Source organism: Mytilus californianus, unplaced genomic scaffold, assembly GCF_021869535.1.
Source record: "Mytilus californianus isolate M0D057914Y unplaced genomic scaffold, xbMytCali1.0.p SCAF_5, whole genome shotgun sequence".
NCBI classification, from domain to species: Eukaryota; Metazoa; Mollusca; class Bivalvia; order Mytilida; family Mytilidae; genus Mytilus; species Mytilus californianus.
The window spans coordinates 85,520,009-85,542,328 of record NW_026262701.1 but is presented as its reverse complement, the minus strand read 5'-3'; the positions used below and the strand labels follow the sequence as shown (position 1 = coordinate 85,542,328).

Sequence of the window (22,320 nt, the reverse complement as noted above, 5' to 3'; positions counted from 1 at the left end):
ATAAAGCCACTTGGTTATATCACCCTAAACGGTAAATTATAAGTGATCTTGTGCAAACCAGAAATCGTTTTTGCACTTATTTCATGGAAAAGTCACATTTTGTAACCGGAAGTATCAAATTATCTCCCTTTGTCATGCAAAACACTGTAGGAACCATATATTTTTGAATCAGTGTAAAGTAAACTTTCATTTCATGCCGACAATGAGTTAATAATTACTATTTTTTACATCCATATATTTATTATCACAAATGAAAATTTCAAATGGGGAAGACATTCAACTGCACCCTGAACAGTTGCTTTTGATAAGCATTGCCATCTTTCTGTTGAATAACCTTTTCATTTTATTCAGATTAATTTTTGTTTCGACATATATCTATATGATAGTTGGGTTTTGTTATCGTACAGATAAAACGCTTTTGAAACTGACCCTACTTAATGAAAAATTCTTCCTTGTAAGGGTCATCTGCCCTTTCACTTATTTTCTTGTGAGAAACTTAAAAAGACATCGAGACAGTATTTTTTAATTGTTCGCAAAATTCTTTTATGGTAGCCGGTAAATACCTGGGGACCTAAAATTTTAAATCCAAAAGCCAGAACTTTGAAATTGAATTGAAGATCTAAGGTCAAGCTTATGTATCAGATTTTGAGCACATCTCTTCTGAAACTATAAAGAAATATTAGTACTGGTACAAAACGTTCATGTTATTAGGATGAAGATATTATACATTTCGTTCGTACATTTCGAAGACCTCTTATACAAGGCAGGTATAGTGTCCGGCTATGATCGTGGTTTTTCGAGTGATTTGATCGGGTTTTTCGAGTGTGACCACTTTTTTTCGCGTGAATATGATCAAAAATGTACTTTCTGAAAAGACGTGATATAGAAGCTTGAGTTTAATATACACGGATATACAAGGTGTGTTAGTATAAGGGATAAAAAGATATTATCAATCCGACATTATTTTTCGTTCAAAAAGTTGAATTTAGCCTTACAATGCTTTTATTCCAAAAAACAGAATAAAGCCATTTTTATACACATACCAATGCAAACGTCGATGGAAATGTATACATGGAATCGATATATATCCTCAGATATACAGACACTTTACAAAAAGTCTTGTTGTTGCATTGAAAAACGGTATTTTGAGCCTAAATTCATTTCTATGTGTTCGGGTTTTTTCGAGAGCAGTCCGGGCTTTTTCGAGTGCGTCCGTGTTTTATCGAGTGATTATACAAATCTCCTATAGTTTAGAATGTTGTGTGTCAGTGTATTTACGTTTAAAAACAATAAAAAAGGGTTCAAATTGTGTACTTTTCAAGGCAAGAAACCAATGCTTTCATCGGTTTAATAAAGGTGTACTAACACTTAGACTTTATAAACAAGTATCAGCCATCTGTATATATTGTTGTTTGTCACATCTAATAAATTACATGTACAGTATATATTCATGATGTCAACAATCTAATGTAAGCATAGACAATTTGGATTGAGACGTACGTACAAAGAGTGAATAAAGCTGATGAAATATTCATTTCATTGTTAACTATATATGAAATTTAATTCAGATGTTATTGTCAATGGGAATAAAAACTGGTCGGATAAATTGTCTTTTAGTAGAATATTTTTTATTACATATAAAAAAAAGAAGATAATGAGACAACTCTCCACAAGAGACCAAATGACACAAAAATTAACAACTATAGCTCACTGTACGGCCTTCAACAATGAGCAAAGCCCATACCGTATAGTCAGCTATAAAAGGCCTCGAAATGACAAATGTAAAACAATTCAAACGAAAAAGCTAACGGCCTAATTTATGTAAAAAAACGACAACCTCTGAATAACAGGCTCCTGACTTGGGACAGGCACATACATACAGAATGTGCGGGGTTAAACATGTTAGCGGGATCCCAACCCTCCCCTAACCTGGGACAGTGGTGTAACAGTACAACATAAGAACGAACTATGAAAATCAGTTGAAAAAGGCTTACTAGTAACTCATCAGATCGATACAAATAGAAAATACATCTAACAAAAACAAATGCGTTTTTCTGATTCTTCTCTGCTGTCCAGTAGGTTTATTTCTCCGTTTTTTAATTAACAGCTGCGCCATGGGCGCATGATACGCTTGATATCAAACTCGCCTGAGCATCCTTTAATATTATATTGAAATTAAATAACTCGAGTTGATATCAAGCGATATCCATTTTCACTCGTTATGAAACCTATAAATAATTTTTCAATGTCATATCAAAAATTTATAAAAAAAAATAAAAGGGAGGTAACCTTAATCTATATAAAGCATTCATCAAAGTTGCATGAAAACTCCTCAAAGCACTTTAAAAATATTGTCCGAAAACTGTAAAATCACCCCTTTTTAGCTCACCTGGCTGTTGAACAGATCACAATCTGAGCAGCTTAATAACTGTACTTTAATGTTAAGGATAGCGAATCATGTGCAAGGCAAACATTTTTTTACAGAAATCTTCTCCTCTAATACTTATAGAACAAGTTCATTATAGATATAGATAACTGTAAACAGCAAGAATGTTCAGTAAAGTAAGATCTACAAACAAGTCACCATCACCAAAACAGAGAATTTTGTCATGAATTATATTCTGGTCTTTAATGTAAAAGAGTGTCCATTTTTTGATTATTAGAATTAGTAGTTAATTGACCTGATCGCATGTTTTATCACTCGACAAAGCCCAATCTACACTCGAAAAAAATGGACAGATTCACTCGAAAAACCACGATCCTTGCAGGACACTTTATCTACCGTGTTATAGGAGTTTTCATTTGGTAATGTTTATTGATTATTATTTAAAATTGTTACAAAATACAAATACCAGTAATCGGATCTTTTGAAAACTGTTGGGTTTAATATGACATTTGTTAATCGGAGGTAGCAATTCTTATTCGGAATCAGTGTAAAATACTACTGATGATACCAAAAGCTGTTGATTCCACGATAAGAAACCGATAAACGATAATTTCTGTGTTGACATGAATTATTAATGATGTGGTCATAATTATTTATTAACTGTTTAAAAAACTTTGAATTTTTTAAAACACTTAGGATATTCTTACCCAGGAATAGATTACCTTAGCAGTATTTGGCAAAACCTTTTGGAATTTTTGGGTACTTTATTTGACCTTATTTAACTTTTTTAATTCGAGCGTCACTGAAGAGTCTTTTTAGACGAAACGCGCGTCTGGTGCAAAACAATTTAATACTGGTATCTATGATGATTTTTTTTAATAATCATTATAGTATCATTTTTCATACATCACCGAAAATAAAGACACAATATTATTTTGGAATCAGTGTTAAGTAAACAATCATCTTACACCTGAACCGACTTAATGTTAACTGGATTTCAATAATAAAAACCATTTTCATATAAAACTACTACAAACCTGATATTATTGGAATCAGAAAAGAGTAAACTGTCTTCTATTTTCTATTTTACTTTATTTGAAATTTAGATTTCAAGGTGTAAATATCTTCAACTGATCTCAATACCATGCATTACATGTAACATACTTACGCTTAAGATGAATATGTGTCGTAGTATTTAATGGATAGTGTTGAATCTCTTTATATCCAGCTTGACATGTAACAGTGGAACCATCATTAAGTCTTTGAGGATTGAATGTGTGATGTGCTGACTGTTTACCAGTATAATTTAATCCTAAAATTACTAGATTAACATCAGGTGCTGGTTGACCTCCTACCGCAGTACATTTCAAAGTCATATACTGTCCTTCAATACCAGGAACCTTATTGTCTGGTGTCACATTATCTATAATAAGAGCTGTTGGTCCAACTACAATATCAAAACACATAAAAAAAATCGCAACGTACACTTTCAATGCACTAATATTTTTCTCAATGACAAAAAATGTTCAAACACAGTTAAAAGAAATTAAGATAAATGGCGGAAAAAAACTAATAAGTAGTGAACCATAATGAAAAAAAGGAAAAAATCTTTTTTTAAAAGAAAACATAAGACAAGTTTTTCTGACACAAATCTCAAAATGTATCCAAACATTGAAAAATTCAGAAAAATATATAATCTCGTGCACGTCGAAAAAAAAATAAGCAGAAAGTATACATGTAAAGTCGCTTTAACAAAATTGATGGCGTTTAAACTATTTGTAAAATCGAACTTATGTCTTGCATCAAAAAAAATAAAAATAATAAATTCAACATCCAAATTCCATCCAATCTATAGTGTCAGATGAGGGAATTCGATGTTTGCTATAACATGGTTAACTTAGATGCGCGTCATGACAATACCATTGAATTATCAGACTTATTTTTTATTTTATTTTTTTTTCAGTATCTTAAGAATTGATTTTGCTATGTGTCTGTGAATAATGTGTTTAAGAATTAATGTTGTTGACTTTTGAAGCCCAAACTTCCTATGGCTTTAAATACGATAATGAGAGTTAGAAATCTATGCAAATAATGGCATATAGTTTTGTTGTTTTTTTTTTTTTTTTTTTTTCATTTCTCGCCCAAAATTTGGGGTTTTGTTTTGTAGTAATTACAAGAAATTGTCTACAAAACAATCTCTTTTCTTCCTAACTTATTTACCCCTTACACTTATTTTGATATGTACTGGTCATTGTTATTAAATCTTTCACAATTCCAAAGTCATCAATGCTACACCTTTACTTGTTTACCTGTTGAAATTTATCTTTATTGTACAGTTTAAGAACGTGAAATTTCATAATGTATCAATAACCGTATTTAAAGACTGGAAGAGCAAATGCAGATCTGAAATTATGAAATTACTCTTGTTTGTGGATGAACAATTATAATAACGATATGTCTTTAGTTTTCTGTCTTTCTATTAAACTAAACGTTCAAGTCAAACATTTAATCGTTGATTTTTTTATGTACATAAGATATAAAAACAATGTTCTTAACTTTATGAGTCATGATGTAAATTTGTTGGGATGAGAGATCCTAATCTGAATACATGTAATTCAGGCTTTAAAATATGATATCATTTACTAGAATATAAAAAAAACTTGTTATCTGAAAACAGGTTATAATTGGCATTTCGTTTTACACACACGTGTACAGTTATGCCATCTAATGGACAATGAAACTGGACCCTGGACGAGTTGTTTTTATCAACGAAACAAAATGTATCCAAAGTTAAATTTGCCAGTTCTTATTTTTTAACATACTTTTCGTTGTACTGATAATTTTTACTATATCAGGATAGCGAATTCTTAATAAAAATGAGAAAAGTCTTTGGAAATTAATTTATTTGAAAAGATACATTGAAATGTATTTTAGGGTGAAAAGCTTGTATACCTAAACAGAAAAGTATCAGTCTTACGAAGTGTGTAAAATTTGAATTCAATCCAAAAGAAATCCGTGAGTTAATGAAGTCAAAATATAACCGTTCTGCCTCTTGTTGTGCATAAATAGTAAATTTGTCCATTTATAGATTTTGAAATTATAAAGAAACTAAGGTTTCAACTCCCTCAGGCAAAGTTGACCTTAGATGAATACGGCTATATTTTTTTTTTCAAATGCTTCGATTCTTAAATATCCTTGGCTTTCAAATATTCGGTTTTGAGCGTTCCTGAAGTTTAATCAGAAAAGCTCTTCGGACGGATGAAACTTATAACGTGCTGTTTACATTTTTTTTCATTTAAAAGCCGCATTTGGCTACCTTACAAAATCTTGCCAGGCACTATAGAACACTTCTCTATAACAGGGGTGGTGTTAATTCGATGTGGAAACTGAAACTATTTAAATATCTTTTAGAGTACCTAAAAATCAAGTCTGTCTGCTCTCAAAATAGTATAAAAACAGGACAGGAACATACCGGTCATATGTGACACAGATATTTCATAAGGGCCAACCAAATCATGATGGCGTCCTTCAAAGGAATGACTTAAACTTTATCACTTGGAACTCTTGTTCAATAGCCTCCTCGTAAGCATGAACCCTCTATCAAAAAAATAACTTTAGAAAAGGCAGGCTCTGGAATACCGTTTTAGCTGGGAATATGTTGTTCATATACAGGTGCTGCTAGATAACTTCTACATAGAAATGGATAGTTCACAATTAGGAAGCTGAAATTATCCCTATTGTCGTAAAGTTTTATCCTTAATCGAAACTCATTGTCAATTTCTAGATTTAAGTCAAGATATAAGACAGACTTATTTATATCTGAGATCCATTAATTGATTTATTTGTAATATTGGAAGGTACTATCATCATAGTCACATAAGTTTGAATTTCAGAAAGAGGTCATCATCTATAAAGCGGAACGTGAATTTAAAATATAAAGCTACCTTTTTTCATCCTCTCTGAGCAGCTCCTGTATGTAATCTGCTTAATATGAATATATGAAAGAGTCGGCAGAAGAGATGAGCACAGTTGCAATGTCGATTATTATGTTAAAAAAAAACACGTTCTTCAAAAGTAACACATATATGTTGACTATCAAATATTTAAGCAGCTTGATGATTTCAGAGTTAGAGAATTTTTTGTTGAAACAGAGTGTTTTAGGTGTGATTCATCCCTCCCTAAAAAAAGATATTTGTATTCCTTTATTGAAACATATTCTTACAATCTTTCGTACAGGGGCATTTGCACTCAAATTGTCATATTTGATTTACAACATCCTAAAACGTATATATCAAAATTACAAAAAGTCTAAAATAAATATTTAATAATACATGACCTCGATAATATATATCAGCATTTCGTGTGTATTTTATTCTAACTAACCATCGAGATGACCTCCGAAGACTGCCTACTGTCATATATCCCGATATAAACATAAATACAAATATAAATAGATAGCGAGCACTTACAATTGAATTTTTCTAGGTATGTTTGATTTCATATTATAGGTTAAACAATATGTTAATCATCGTTTTTAACTGTATAAGAATATTTTTTGTGGTAAAAACAGTCAACCAACTGGTCACCCTTGTTTCACTTTCAATGTTGATATTCTTTTCCTTTTGATAGCTGAACACGCCTAGAAAATGCGTAGCCCATCTTTAGCTAAGGGTTTAAATTGAAGCTCACATGAATACGGATTCATTGAGGTTAAATTGTTGACTTGCAAGTCAATAATACATCAGCGATATTTTTAATCTTATTTTGAAAAAATGTGGCCAAGCTGACTGCTTATAACGAAATATCATTTCAAAATTCCACTTTTATCAATACTTGAAACAAACAAAAAATCGTATTTTAATTTTTTGTCTAAATCGTAGCTAATACCCGAAAGTTTTAAATGTGGAATATCAATGTATGGGGTAGAGACGTTTAATGTTCATGTACTATTTCTAAATAAATCAAAAGATCTGTTAGAGCCCAAGTCTCTTTTTTTTAATTTTCTAACAGATCTTTTGAATTGTCACTTCAGATTAATACTGCCACTGGTATAGAGATTATTAATATAGAACAACAAATTTTGCAGTTATTTTGATTCCTGAAAAAAATGTGATTGATAGCTTAGAAAAAGGTTTCGTCATAAGAACTTGGTACAACCCAGCAATATAACGTTGTTTCTAAGGCTCTGGCTACTTCCTTTAATTATGATTTCAACGAATCAAAATAACAGTGACGAAACGATCGTTAAATCCTGTGTTCCATTGCTATCTTGTTTATAGGCCATGTTGCTAGGAATACGACCATAACATTATTCTGATAAATTATATGCATATTCATTAGATCTCATTAAGAATGTTGTATTATAATTTTGATAATTATGGTTTCAAGTAAGTTGAAGGAAGATCCAATTCATCATCTTTGGTTGAAAAGCTTACTAATCTTTACGTTTTTGACCCATTCAGTTAATTTACACATAAACGACCTCACAGCCTTCCATGTCTTCTCTTTCGCGTTTAACCAATTGCGTTGCAAAATCCTTGATTAAATCTATTAGTGTTTCAAAGTTGTGTTTCCAGTTTATGGATTAAGGCTTGCAATATTTCTGTTCTTTGATTAAGTATTTTCGCTGAGAAGAGTTGACGACAATGTTCAGGCCACCAGTCAAAATGCGTCCAGTCGGATTATATATGAATTGGGGACTAGTTTTCACGAAGAATTATTCTTAATCATGTTGAAAGAAATAAAGAAGAGGACAATGAAAATTCATTTCAGTATTTGTCTTTCATTTCCTTTTAATTGCAATTTTTATTTGATAAAGTTAAATGTAAAAGAATGTATGTATTTGAAAAAAAAAATGAAATTGAAATACATCATCTTAAAGACAGATTAATCAAACTTCTGTCAAGTACGAAGCGCTTTTCTGAATTTACCTTTATATGGAGATTGCATACTTAAAACATTGAAACTCAAAACTTATAAGTACCCACATATGTCGTTATGATATTGTAATTATCATGTTTATTTATCTTGGCCTAATTTGTTTTTGTGTGGCCTTATAAGGTTTACAACATAATGTTATAATTGTGCAGTTAAGAAATAACTGGAACAATCATAGATACTGATGGAATGATTAGAATCTACGATGCGGAAGTTTTCCTTTTATAGTTTTCGAGGAGTTTCCCGTCTACAGTGTTCTAGAAGTTTCCGCGACAACTATATATACAGACACCGAAATTAGGCTTATCAGACATTAATATACTTGTATTCTCAGAAGTTCTCTGGAGTTGTTGGATTGACACTTTTATTTACGAACGACATCATACTAGTTTGTGAACTTATTGGATATATTCACATATGGAATCTGCAACAGTTAGGAGAAGAATTCCGGATAAAGAAAATACAAAGGATCGGACATATATTTTAACAGTTAAGTTGACATTTCAATTGTATAATAAATCTTGTTAAATTTGTCATTGATTTTTATCTATAATAATAATAATAATAATAATAATAATAATAATAATAATAATAATAATAATTAAGGTAAAGGCAATATATGCAAATACATAATAAGTTTTTGAAACTTAGTTAAATACAACCTTAAAATATAGCAATGGTTGTGACTTTAGGTACCTCTAATGCCTTAACCCAAGGATGACCCATGAAAGTAAAAAAGCTTATTTCCAATGGGGTCATTATAGTCTTGATAATAAAATAAATAATGTATCATTCAATTTTACAGCACTAAATAGTATACATGAATCACAGCTTAAAACATTCGTATAAAAAGCAATCTAATAAAATATAAAATCTGCATCTGACATTGACCTGAGTTTACTCATTAGGTGTTTTAGTTTACTTCAAACTTAAATCTTATTTTTGAATTCAAATTAATACCTTTTACATGATCTGGCAAAGCATTCCAGTTGTTAATACCACTAAAAAAGAAAGAAGATTCTACACCTTTGACATTTGGAACATAAAAGTTGTAAACAGTTTTGAGGAAGTTCTTGAAAAAAAACATTTTTTAAGTATTCTGGACATTTGTCGTTAAAAACATTAAATACATATTGTTGGCTACAATTTAAAGGTGATTTCTGGCCGTTACAATATGAAGAGCTGTATGACCAAAAGGGACATAAAACAATAACAAAATCCATCTAAGGTCAGTCAGCTTTTTACCAAATTATTTTAATACCTTTAAAAAACATTGCTTTTAGCCATACTGGCTATATGTTTTTCATACTTTTATCTTCAGTGAACAAATATAAACTGTTGACACGGATATATGTCTTACTTTTTGTACTTTGATAGTAAAATGCAAATGTTGAAATAGAAATGGCAATACTTAATAGAAATAAGAAGATGTGGTATGAGTGCCAATGCGACAACTCTCCATCCAAGTCACAATGTGTAAAAAGTAAACAATTATAGGTCAAAGTACGGCCTTCAACACGGAGCATTGGCTCACACCGAACAGCAAGTTATAAAGGGCCCCAAAATGACTAGTGTAAAGCAATTCAAACAGGAAAACCAACGGTCTAATCTACATAAAAAACGCGAAACGAGAAATATTTATGAACCACATCAACAAACGACAACCAATGAACAACAGGTTCCTGACTTAGAACAGATGCAAACAAATGCAGCGGGTTTAAACATTTTAACAGGTGCCACACTTTACCCTAACCTGGAACAGTAGTGTAACATTACAACAGAGAAAGACACACTATAAAATATCAATTAAAATGGCTTAACTCAATCAAAAAGACATATGTATTACATTCATTGTTATACATTGTAATCTATGCAAAATATTCAAAGTCAATGACTCATGACTGAAGAAGAAGGGCAAAATAACCTCGATTGAAATGAGAAATGCCGATGGTTATAAAACTAATACCAAATACATTGACTTATCATAAATGCTTCCTTTTAATCTAACCTAAACAAAGACTTGAACATAAAACATACAAATATTATATGCATAATTCGGAGATAAGTTTACATGTTAACCAGTGTGCCATTGCAACAGAAATTAATATTTAATCTTGATTGCTGGCATAAAAGAGGCAGATTATACTGAGCGGATATGTAAAACTGACTTAACATATAAAATTTGATCATAATATGTTGACCCTCATGTAGCTCTCATTGCATGATTCTTACATGGAGCTTTACCTAATACAAAAGCTACCTATTAATAAAGTCCTCTACTGTAAGTAATTTAGACTGTAAGGAGCTATTTAGTTCTCTTGTCTGATCAACCCTGGACATAAAAGGTGCCGACTTTAACAAAGACAATATAAAAACAAAGGAAACATAAAAATTAGATCCAATCGATCAAAACAAATTCAATGAAAACATGATATGGACACAGTCATGTGCAGTGCTAGAATTAATTTTATTAAAACTTTTCCGAGTTTTACTCATGTGAAGATGGCGAAAAGTCATTTCAAGGAATAAGGTAACTTTTTGGCGGATTTGGAGATGATTTTCCTGTATCAAATAACAAAGTCATTATGAAGTTCACGAAGACCATGTAAATTCTGTTGAAACGACAATCAACCTAGAAACCTTATTGTCAGCTTCATTACTATAAGACTCCTTTAAAAGTTCGGGCTACAATTCCGTTTCAGCAACATTTTAAGTTTTTTATCAATTTATGTAAATGATCAAAGACTTTCCCAAAAAATATTTTACTACAAGATGCGTAAAATGCTCTTTTGAATCAAATACGGCAATTTTACAATGTTTATAGCGTCATGATAACATTATTACAAAAGAATTTTCTGTTCTGAACTGAAGCATTACTTATTTACTTTAAATACTGCTTACATAATTTTGAATGGATTGAGGAATTTTACCATTATTTTTTAAAATTCAGGGGTTAAATAATGGCTCTTATCTGACCTCCTTTATTATTGTTATTTAAGAGGGTATATTTTCTTCATCGAATTATATGTTGTCCTATAGGACATAAGTTATTCCATAGGATTTGTTTATCCAATAGGAATGTTTTCTTGACAAAAGTCTGTGAGGAATTTTATTTCTAGCAATAATTTTACTCCGATCGGATTATTTTCAAGGATTTCAATGAATCCCATAGAAACGTTTTCAAGAAAACATATCCGATAGAATTTTTACTTTGCTTTTGCAATGATTTTGTTCCTATGTTCCTATGTTCCTATAGGAGTAGTTTGAAAAATCCTGTAGGAGAAAGTGGTTTTATTTTCTTATTGGAGAAAAATTATCCCTAATGATTCTTTATCCTATAGGACAAAACGCCCTGAAGGATATTGTTACAGGGGCATTAGTTACGATTTAAACAAGAATGTAAAATACGATTCTTTTTGTTTTAATTATCAATAAAAGCGGAATATTTCGTTATAAGCAGTCAGTTTGGCCACAATTTTATAAAATAAACCCAAAAACATCGCTGATGCAATTTAACCTCATTGAATTCCTCTCCATGTGACCTTCAATTTAACCCCTTAGCTAAACATGGGTTACACATGTACTCAGTGTGTTCAGCTATTAAAAGGAAATAATGTCAACATTGAAAGTGACACAAGAGTGAGGTGAACCATTTGATCCACAAAGAATCATTCTTGTACAGGTTAAAACGATGATTACTGTGAATTCATTTTTATTCGTGGTATACCAATTTTCGTGGATCTCGTGGGTAACAGCGAACCACGAATTTAAGAATTCAACAAAGAATAATCCCGAGAAATGTGTATGGAGTCGGGTGTTTATTTCCGGTTATGTTATGCAGTTCTAGTATAGTGTTGACTAGCGATAAACATTGTAACATAACACGTGTATTTATTGAAATAAGATACAAGTATTTTGATAAAGTTAATAATAAATATATCGAATATCACTGATCATTTACTTTTTAAAATTGATTAAAACTGTTCATGACAAATAACTGCAAGTTGTTTATTACCGTGTCATAGTTTGGTTTACTGGTTATTAAAAATCAATAGGATTAAGTACGGGTAATATTGTTTATGACAGGAACATTTATTTTCACACCTTTAACTTATATGACTGTAAATTATATCGTGATTAGGGAAATGAGCTTTCAATCAAAGAGTTTTGAATGCCTTATAAAATTCCGACAAGAATTTATAAATTGTAAAACAAACAAAATAATTTGTCTCTGCCCATTATTGTAATAAAAGTTTTCAATGAACACTTTAACCTGGAATGACCAAGCGAGGATTTTGACAATTCAAAACTTAATAAAAATAACACTTTATCATTTATTTTTTGGATGATTCGCTTCTCTGGATTAACATTCAAACCGAAACATTAGAAAGTCAGGGATTTTAAAGTATGCAGAAATGAATATGACCAAAACGAATAGTAAAATTAAAGGTGGAAAAAGGACAAACGGTACATATTTATCATTAAGAATTAACCAGACAATGTATCTTGAATAGTACAAGAAGCTTGAAACTGATAGACTATCTAGTGACTTACCAATTACAGTCAAGAATACTGTCCCGATATCTTTCCCAACAATGCATTCGTATTTCCCCTCGTCACTTTTCCTGATGTCAGCTATGTTCAGATGATATTCTCCAATACTATGATTACCAGACACAGATAATCTTCTATATAGTTCTGGGGACAAAGTATCATTATTTATGTAACCATTTTCTGTCAAATATACTGACTGAGTTCCATTTGTGTAAAACCATAACGAACGCCTTGGTGCTAATTTAGCAGGACATTTTAATTGAATTGTTGATCCAGTTAAACCTAGTTGATCGGCATACAATAAATCTAAAACGAGAACAACATTTTCTTTACTTCCATGGTATTCATTATAGTATACTAGTACCAGTTCTGTTAAATAAATGTGATGATCAAATTTATTATAAAAATGCAACTGCATTAAATGTATGATAATCTTAACCCCGAGCAGTTTAATTTATGCTTGGGGTATTCTAAGGCCAATGTAGGAATCATAGTTACATTTAAATACGTGGCTGTTTGATGATCAAAGTTTATGAATCAGGTGGGCACTATTTGAAAGTATCGACAAGGGTATAGACCAATCACCCCAAAAAAAAACATTTTGTTTGGTAACCGTTCCCTCAGAAATCTGTCAAAGCTTTACTTTGATAATTTTCTAAAATGAAGACGGACACTTTAAATTAAGCGGTACGAGCTTAAGATGGAACACGTAGTTATGGGATAAGGCAAAGACCATTTTGAACAAATCACTTAACATTCTGAAGAAAAGAATTAAGCTCATGGAATTGAAGACAAAAGCGGAAGGAGGTTGCACAACTGCACAGGAATATTTGTTATAGTTGCAAATATAAGAAAAAATCATATTTCAGAATATTACCACAGGTATCCATGTGTCGTGAAAATGAAAGGGCTGCTTTCATTTTGCAACATTGAAGTTATGAAGAACTTATCACTTTTCATTAACCAATTAGTTAAAATAAATCTCTGTAGTATACTCTCAATTATACGATTATGTATTATAACATTGTTCTATAGCAACCATAAAATATGATAATGTATTTTGCCTCTTGTTACATATATATATATATATATATGTCTCAGTGTTTCAAAATAAAGTATATTGTTTATATTGTTTTTATTGTTGACAAAATCGTGGAAATTATATGACAATAATTTCTTGACCTTTGGCTGGTATGGATAGGAAAAGACGGACTGTCATACAGAAAACAGCCCAAAATACATACATTACACAATACTACACACCTAATTGTGGAGTGCTTCCTAAGTGGATCCGGCCTAAGTCGCTTTTCTGGATTTATCTTCATCAGGAACGCTCAAACCGAGTATTTGAAAGCCAATGATGTATAAGAACCGAAACAGTTGAAGAGCTATATGACCAAAAATGACCTAAAACATAACATCAAATCTATTTAAGGCCAACTTTGCCTGAAGGAGTTGAAACCTTTATAATTTCAAAATGTATAAATGGACAGTTTCAGATAGGCTTATTATAAATCATGACAGTACCTAAGTACTGACTACTGAGATTATGATACTATCTATCATGGAATTTGATAAGACTGTCGTACAAGTGAGAGGTTTAGCGCTATAAAACCAGGTTCAATCCACCATTTTCTACATTTGAAAATGCCTGTACCAAGTCAGGAATATGACAGTTGTTGTCCATTCGTTTGATGTGTTTTGTCATTTGATTTTGCCATGTGATTAGGGACTTTCCGATTGAATTTTCCTCGGAGTTCAGTATTTTTGTGATTTTACTTTTTTCATTTGAAACATTACTGATTACTGTTGATTAATGTTGATGGAACTAACTTCTGTTATATATATTTTTGGTATAATTATGCATACACAATAATCTTGATAGCTTCTTATAAAATCTTAATCAACATAAATGCTTTATACTGGATAATCCCCCGTACTCATTTATGGTGATAAATTGATTTGAATATAATTGTTTTACGTTAGAAAAAAAACATAATTTCGATATGAAATATTGATATAAATAACATGAAAACCTCAGCAAACACAAAAGTCTGGAGTGATCGTAGGTCATTCAGAGGATAAACAGCAGATCCTGAAAAATATGTGACACTCGTTTCTCTGTTTATGATAATTATAATTTCGTTGATACATCTCGTTCGATGATGACACAATTAAAGAATAGATATGGGATTTTAGTTACGATGATTTGAACATATCCGTGTTCATCTGTGACATAGATAATATATTCTAAAGCGGGCAACCAAATTGTGAAAACATCCGAAAATTTTCGATTGGATGACTTTAACTTTACCACTTTGATCCCTGATTCAAATGTTTCTTGTAAGCAGGAAAATCAAGCTTTGGAATATTGTACCAACTTGGAGATATATACGCAATGTACAGGCACTGCTTGAATATTGCTACATAGAAACATAAAGTTCCAAATTTGGAAGCTGAAGTCTTCCCTTTTTTCATGCATGTTTGTTTCCAACTTACACTCGCTGTTGATTTCAAGATGTAAATCAAAATATGAGGCAGACTTGATTCTGGTTTTCTTTATTTTCTAGTTCGGTTGGATAAATGCCTTCAACATAGTCACCAAACGTTGATTGTTTTAGTGAGAAGACATCTTCTATATAGCGGAACAATATGTTAATGGATAATGCTAGCTTCTTTTCATTTACCTTAGAATATAGCAAAGTGTTCTCGACCAATGAAATTGTAGGATTTGGTGTCTCTTAATTGTGAAGAATGAATGTAAATCATGTTCTTAGTAAGGGATTATCCTATTATTTGGGTCTATACATTTCAAAACAAAGAGTTTCTATAAATCAGTTACAACTACCCCGCAGCACATTTATCAGATTGAAAGAATTTGTGATTAAAACCGACTAAAAGTTGAATTGTGAAACAAACAAACAAATCAAAATAAGTTGAAGTTTACTGGTGCAGTAAAATTTGTACCTTTAATGTTATTATGAAAATATTAATTACTTCAAATTACAAAAAAAAAGAAAATAAACGATATCACAGCAATGCAAAAAAAAAGGAAAAAAAGTTTTAAAATTAAATTTACCCAAATCTTTAGCTTTCTGAAACTCTGATTACTCAACCAGCAGTTTGAAAGAATACTAATTTCCAATATTCCGATAGAATTAAAAAAAAAAACAGGAATTTGATTTAAGTTTTTGATATATTTAAAACTTTTAAAGGTATTTTATTACAACGTTTTCCTGAAATAGTATTTGATTTAAAAAGCCGGACCAAAATATTGGCTGTGAAATAAAATTAGTTGTAACTCAAATGCATTTATTGATTTAAACTGTAAAAAAAAAGGCTAATTCCTCAATAAAATATTACATGATTTACATTCATACTCACGGTCAGGAAACATATACAATTCCTACCTTTTCTTTGTACTGTTGTGTCACCTAATGTTTATAACACATTTTTTTTTTAATATTTCCCAAATTATAAGGAAGTCCTTACATCACTAAAACTAACCCATAAATGAAATGCTAAAAATGAAGTCATGCATCAATTATAAACATTAACACTGACAATGAAACTAATTCTTGAATACAACCAATCAAGAGACGACCATTTGAGCCTTGAGCACTTTACAATATTCTAAGTTTGTAAGAGAATGATAATCCTTTACTTCATGATAAGTACTCGCTAACGCTCGTACTTAATCATGAAGAAAAGGATTATCATTCTCTTACATTTACTAGGAAACTTTCAATGTGATACAATGATTAAGGTTTACTTATCATCAAACGATGGTCGGTTAATGTTTTGCATAACTTTCAGGATAAAAGAAAGAAAAAACAGAAAAGAATTAGACATCATATCTGGGAGATCATTTTAATTCATTTGTTAAACAAAGTTATCATGATTTTTTTTTTTTTTTTTTTTTTTATAAGTTAACATTCTTTTTTAGTTAATATTGATTTTAATGTACATTTTTACGTATCTATACTTATACGTTAACCGAAATATTTATTGATTTTGGATTCAATATTCATATTCGGTAATTTTCTTTTGGTGTACATTGTTATAAGATTAATAAATAGTTGTCTGTCCTCCTTTTCCCCAAATTCTAGGTTAAAATATGTTCCTTTTGAAAAATTAAAAAAAGTTAATTTAAAAAAGAAGGATATACTTTGCCTGTTTATCAGATCAGAAGCACCTGTTTTGTAATTCTTGAGTTCCGGGAACCAGTGTGCTGTTATTTACAATGAAAGATATGTTGAATTTTTCAGTACAGGCCAGGCTAACATATTGAGACTGTCACTTTATTTAAACTTGAGACAAAATTGATAAATATATGCCCAGAAATTGGTGAATTTTACATAGTAAGCAATTGATCCATAAATTAGTGTTTGATACGAGCACATTCATTTCATCAGACACGATGATGCAGATTATTCTCGGCAAATTATATGGAATATTTGTTTTCGAATGTCTTTTGTGTTTTTAAGAGTATAATAAGAGATACTACTAGTATTCTGTATCCGTTGTTTCATAATATTTATCTGTTGAAATGTTTCGATCGTTTATTTTACTTAAACACATAAAAAAAGGGTTGTAATTGGATTCGATGGTGAATGAGATATTTGTGTAGGGCACAAGATATCTACAGTCAAAGACTTTATGAAATTTCTGTGTGAAATATCACTCTTTACAATGGGGTCAATTTCAAAACTTTCTTCCATTAAAATAAAATCTCAGCATTATCACAGCTTTAGACAGTAGTGTTTAATTTGGGTGTTTTACACCGTCATGAGGTATTTGGCAATTCTATTAAGAATGCGCAAAACTGCTAAAGACTTCAACTTGAAAGATTACAAATAGTGCTGAGTATTTAACAAAAAGAGAAAAGAATTCAATAAAAAGAGAACAACTGAATGTCTTTCGACCTCACATGTTGATAAATAAGGATAAGAATAACTATTAAACATATTTGCACGACGACGAGGGAGTTTTTTAACGACCTTGACTACCCATGAGGGTCTTTCACGGTCGGTATAGATTTGCACAAAGAATTTGTTTAATTATACAAAAATATCCACCGTTAGCAAAAACAGTAACTTGCAGATTCCAAAAGTATGTAGTTATTTTCTTTGAAAAAGTGAAATGATCAGATACATCCTGTTTGGAACAGTCACTTCCAGTGTCACCACTTACTTTTCACTAATTCCAAAAATTTATGATTTCTATGTATTTCCATTTGAAATAAGGACGATAATTTGATATTTCCGCTATACAAAATGACACTTTTGGTGTCACATGATAGCTTTCATTACACTGATTCGATAATATCTGGTTTCCATTGCTTGAAATAAAGGAGATAATTTGCTTCTTCCGGTATACAAATGTCATTTCTCGTTTCAAATGATAGGTTACTTTATACTGATTCTAACTGTTTCTATGTTTTACATAAAAAATAAGTGCAAACTAGCATCTTGAAGTTGACCCTTTTTCAAGGTCTTATGTCATGCAGTCTTTTGCAGTTTCAATCAAAGTTAAAAAATTAAATACATGACCTTGACCGTCGACCTTGCTCTCAATTTTCTACTTATGGACCAAGGACCTTATTTCAAAGGCCTCTAAGTCTCTATGACTTACAGTTTATGAGTTACACCAACATCTACTCATGTCAAACACAAAAATGAAAATAACTCTTATAACATATAACTGGACCGCTTTGGTACATAATTAAGCAATAACTTTTACGCCTTCTGGGGAGAAGCGATAACAAGAAAAATAGTATACTGGGAGATAACTTCCATAAGGAATAGTGTTCGGTTAAAAGGGATTAGTTTCAAAGGCGTCATAACTGTTTGCTATCAGATATCAAATTTCTTATCATGTTGCAAAACAAAAACGACATTTCAAAAACAAAAGTGGCGGTAGAAAACATATAGTCAGAACGAAATCAAAAGGTCTTTTAACGGAAATTCTGTGTAAGATGTATTTTAACACAGATGTTAATGCGTGTAAAATATCTTTTTAAAGTAAGATTCATATCTATTTTTATGAGTAAAATGGTCATTTTTAATCGAATATGTTAATTTCAACATCACAAGTGACCTTTCTGCACTAAAGTGCCAATATTATATCAACCTGTTCATATATTGATAAAAATTAACATCATTCTGAAAGGCTATTGTACGTTTACTATTTTTGCAATTTTATGGGCCAAATAATGGCACTAATACCTCCTCCTCTTTACTGAAACATTTTATCTTAATTATATTATAAAGAAGTGGTTATATATTCATATAATTTATTCAAAATAAATGTCTTCAATGACGAAGTATAGCACTGAATAATATTTTGACTTAATGGCCTCGTAAAAGTTTGTTATAAAATCCTTGGTTGATGGAATATTAGACGCCAAATGCTATTCTTCAAAATATCTAATGATTTGTAAAGACATAACTATTTTTGAGTCCACATGTACTTTAAATATAATAATTATATGAAATTGTACTACAAGGTTCCATATCACAAAGGGAAAGCTGGAAATGAGTTTGGGGGTATTTGCCCAAAACGTTTAGGAATAAGGGGCCAAAAATAAGCATTTTTCTAGTTTCCAGACAATAACTTGTGTGTTAGTGTATGGATCTCTCTGAAATTGTACTGCAAGGTACCATACCACAAAGGGAAGGCTGGGATTGATTTTGGGGGTAATTGCCTCCAAATTTTAGGAATTAGGGGCAAAAAAAAATAGCATTTTTCTAGTTTCAGGACAATAACTTGTGTGTAAGTGTATGGATCTTTATGAAATTGTACTACAAGGTTCCATATCACAAAGGGAAAGCTGGGTTTGAGTTTGGGGTAATTGCCCTAAAAGTTTAGGAAATTGGGGCCAAAAAGGGACCAAAAAACAAGCATTTTTCTAGTTTCCAGACAATAACTTTTTTCTTTAAAATTTTCCATTTTAAATTGGTTATTTTTTATTTATATATAAAAGCAAATAATAATGATATGGTTTGAATAGGTAAATTAAAATTTTCTAAGTTCTTAGACCACATTCATTCTGTGTCAGACATCTATGCTGTGTCAAATATTTAATTACAATCTAAATTCAGTGCTGTATCAAGCTTGAATGTTGTGTCCATACTTTCCCCAGCTGTTCAGGGTTCGACCTCTGCGGTCGTATCAAGCTGCGCCCAGCGGAGTATTTTATTAAAATTGGAGTTATCTTCCTTTGTCCATGATTATAGTTGAATCAACTACAATCAATGCTTTATACAATGCAATGTTTAATTTTGCCTTCCACTGATAAAACACAGATCAAGTTGAATTTGGGTAGTGTCACTTTAACCATTATTGAGTGATGCCCCTTTATAAATCGAAAAATTGCAAATAGTTTCCGTTCTGTAACTTAAGTTTGCCCCAACCAAACATGAAACCTAAACACAATACTTATTACCACAAAACTAAGCTCAAGTACAAATTTGGGTAGCGTCACTTTTATTGTTCTTGAGTTATGTCCCTTTATAATGTTGTATGCAAGCAGGGGCATCATCTGTGTCCATGGGGACACATTCTCCATTTATTTTGTATAATCCGCCAACACATTTTAAAAATATCCTGTATACAAAAATAATAGTTGTTAATTGAAACAAACAACCTCTCAACTACAAAAGGCAATGAAAGAATTATATAGGCATCCGATATTTTTTAAAACCAATAAAATTTGTTCAGCAGAATCTACTACCCATAGAGATGAAATGAATCCGTATGCTTGAAGTAAGGTTAGCATATGTTGATAGTATATTAGCATGCATGAAATTGAATGTTATGTCCAGAACAATGCAAGACATAGAGGTGTGTAAGAATGAAAGTTATGATAGATCCGAATTTTATTCAGAATGCACCAATAAGAAACCGTAGGTTTTCTTCAATTTATTTACCTAAAACTATTATATCAGCTTCAAAATTATTATTATATGTACGCCTACATTGCACTACACAATGGAAATTAACAATGTATATTTATATAAACGATCAAACTTGTAATTATATAAATAAAAAACCAATTTTTCAAAGAACAATTGAAGGTCTTTCCACAAAAAAAAACATGTATTTTAATATGAAAATAGTAAAATTCGGTTAAAAATGTCATTTCCAGCGTCAAATGATAGCTTATTGTACGCTGATTCCAAAAATATATGGTTTCTAAACAATATTTTTTAAATAAGGGAGATAATTTGTTACTTTCGGTTTGAAAAATGCTACTTCCGGTATTATTCAAACGTTTAATTGACACTGATACCAAAAATATCTGGTTCTATAAACTTTTATATTAATTAAGTACAAAAAAAGCTACTTCCGGTTTACACAAGGTCACTTCTGGTTGGCCTTTCTAAGGTTAACTGGCTTGAAACCTAATGCAAAAAGTCCCATGGCTTTATCATGTATACATATGAGGTAAAAGCAAAGGTCAAAATCTAGAACGTCAATTTAACCTATGACCTTGAGCTCAATTTCAAGGCAATCAACCAAGGACCTCAAATCAAATGACCCCTTCTTGATTATATTTGGTTCATGAGTTATATCATCAGATGCATATTTTTAAATAAAAGAGGGGAGAAAACTCTAATTTGATGTAAGCGTACCCTTTAAACCAAAATGTATGTGTTACGACATGTCGCAACTAACAATTAAGTAAAAATATGTTGTCGATATATTATATTGTGTTTGAAAAGAGGTGAAAATAAGCCAAAATCCAAATTTAGAAATGACCTTGACCTTTGACCTTGACCCTATTTTCTTTCTTTTTTTTTGGACCAAGGACCTCAAATCAAAAGACCCTAGGTCTCTATCACTTATGGTTTACCAATTACAATTACATTTTACTTATTCTAAATACAGAAGGGGAAATAACTCCAAATGGAGTTTCCGGACCGCTTCGGTCAAAATTATTTTCAAGATCCTGAGGATATAACGAGCAAATTGGTGGAATAATTTTGTCGTAATCTTTTCGAAGGAGATTTGTACACAAGAAAAACAGTGTTTGGGGAGATAACACTTACAATAAAAAGTGTTCGGCTTAACAGGGTCAGTTTCAAAATCGTAATAACTGTTCGATATCATATGCAAAAAAATCTAAGCGACATCTTGCGAAACAAAAAAGCATCGTCAGAAAAAAGGGGCGGAAGAAGAAAAAAAAATAATAATAATAATAAAAATCAGAACAAATACAATAGGTCTTTCCACAGAAAAATGGAAAGACCTAATAATAATCAGAACAAGTACAATAGGTTTTTCCACAGAAAAGTGGAAAGACCTAATAACAGTTCGCAATTTCGTTTTTTATGATGACATTATCATGTTTTTTTTTTCTTATGGCAAGTAATAGAAAGAATTCACATTCTCATTGCTTACCTAACCATTCTATCTATTTTGCATCCAATAAAATTTAA

At 31.0% G+C, this 22,320-nt stretch overlaps 1 protein-coding gene across 1 annotated transcript in view; it reads right to left on the bottom strand.

Annotated features, from left to right (window-relative positions):
* Nucleotides 1-13,767, bottom strand: part of LOC127702797 (kin of IRRE-like protein 3) — a 28,832-nt gene extending 15,065 nt beyond the window's left edge. Inside the window, exons 1-3 of the mRNA XM_052207101.1 lie at nucleotides 13,755-13,767; nucleotides 12,878-13,183; nucleotides 3,555-3,833 (exon numbers count right to left, since the gene is read on the bottom strand). Of these exons, the coding sequence (XP_052063061.1) occupies nucleotides 3,555-3,833; nucleotides 12,878-13,183; nucleotides 13,755-13,767 (598 nt within the window). The remainder of the gene's footprint in view (nucleotides 1-3,554; nucleotides 3,834-12,877; nucleotides 13,184-13,754) is intronic.
* Nucleotides 13,768-22,320: the final 8,553 nt, after the last annotated feature.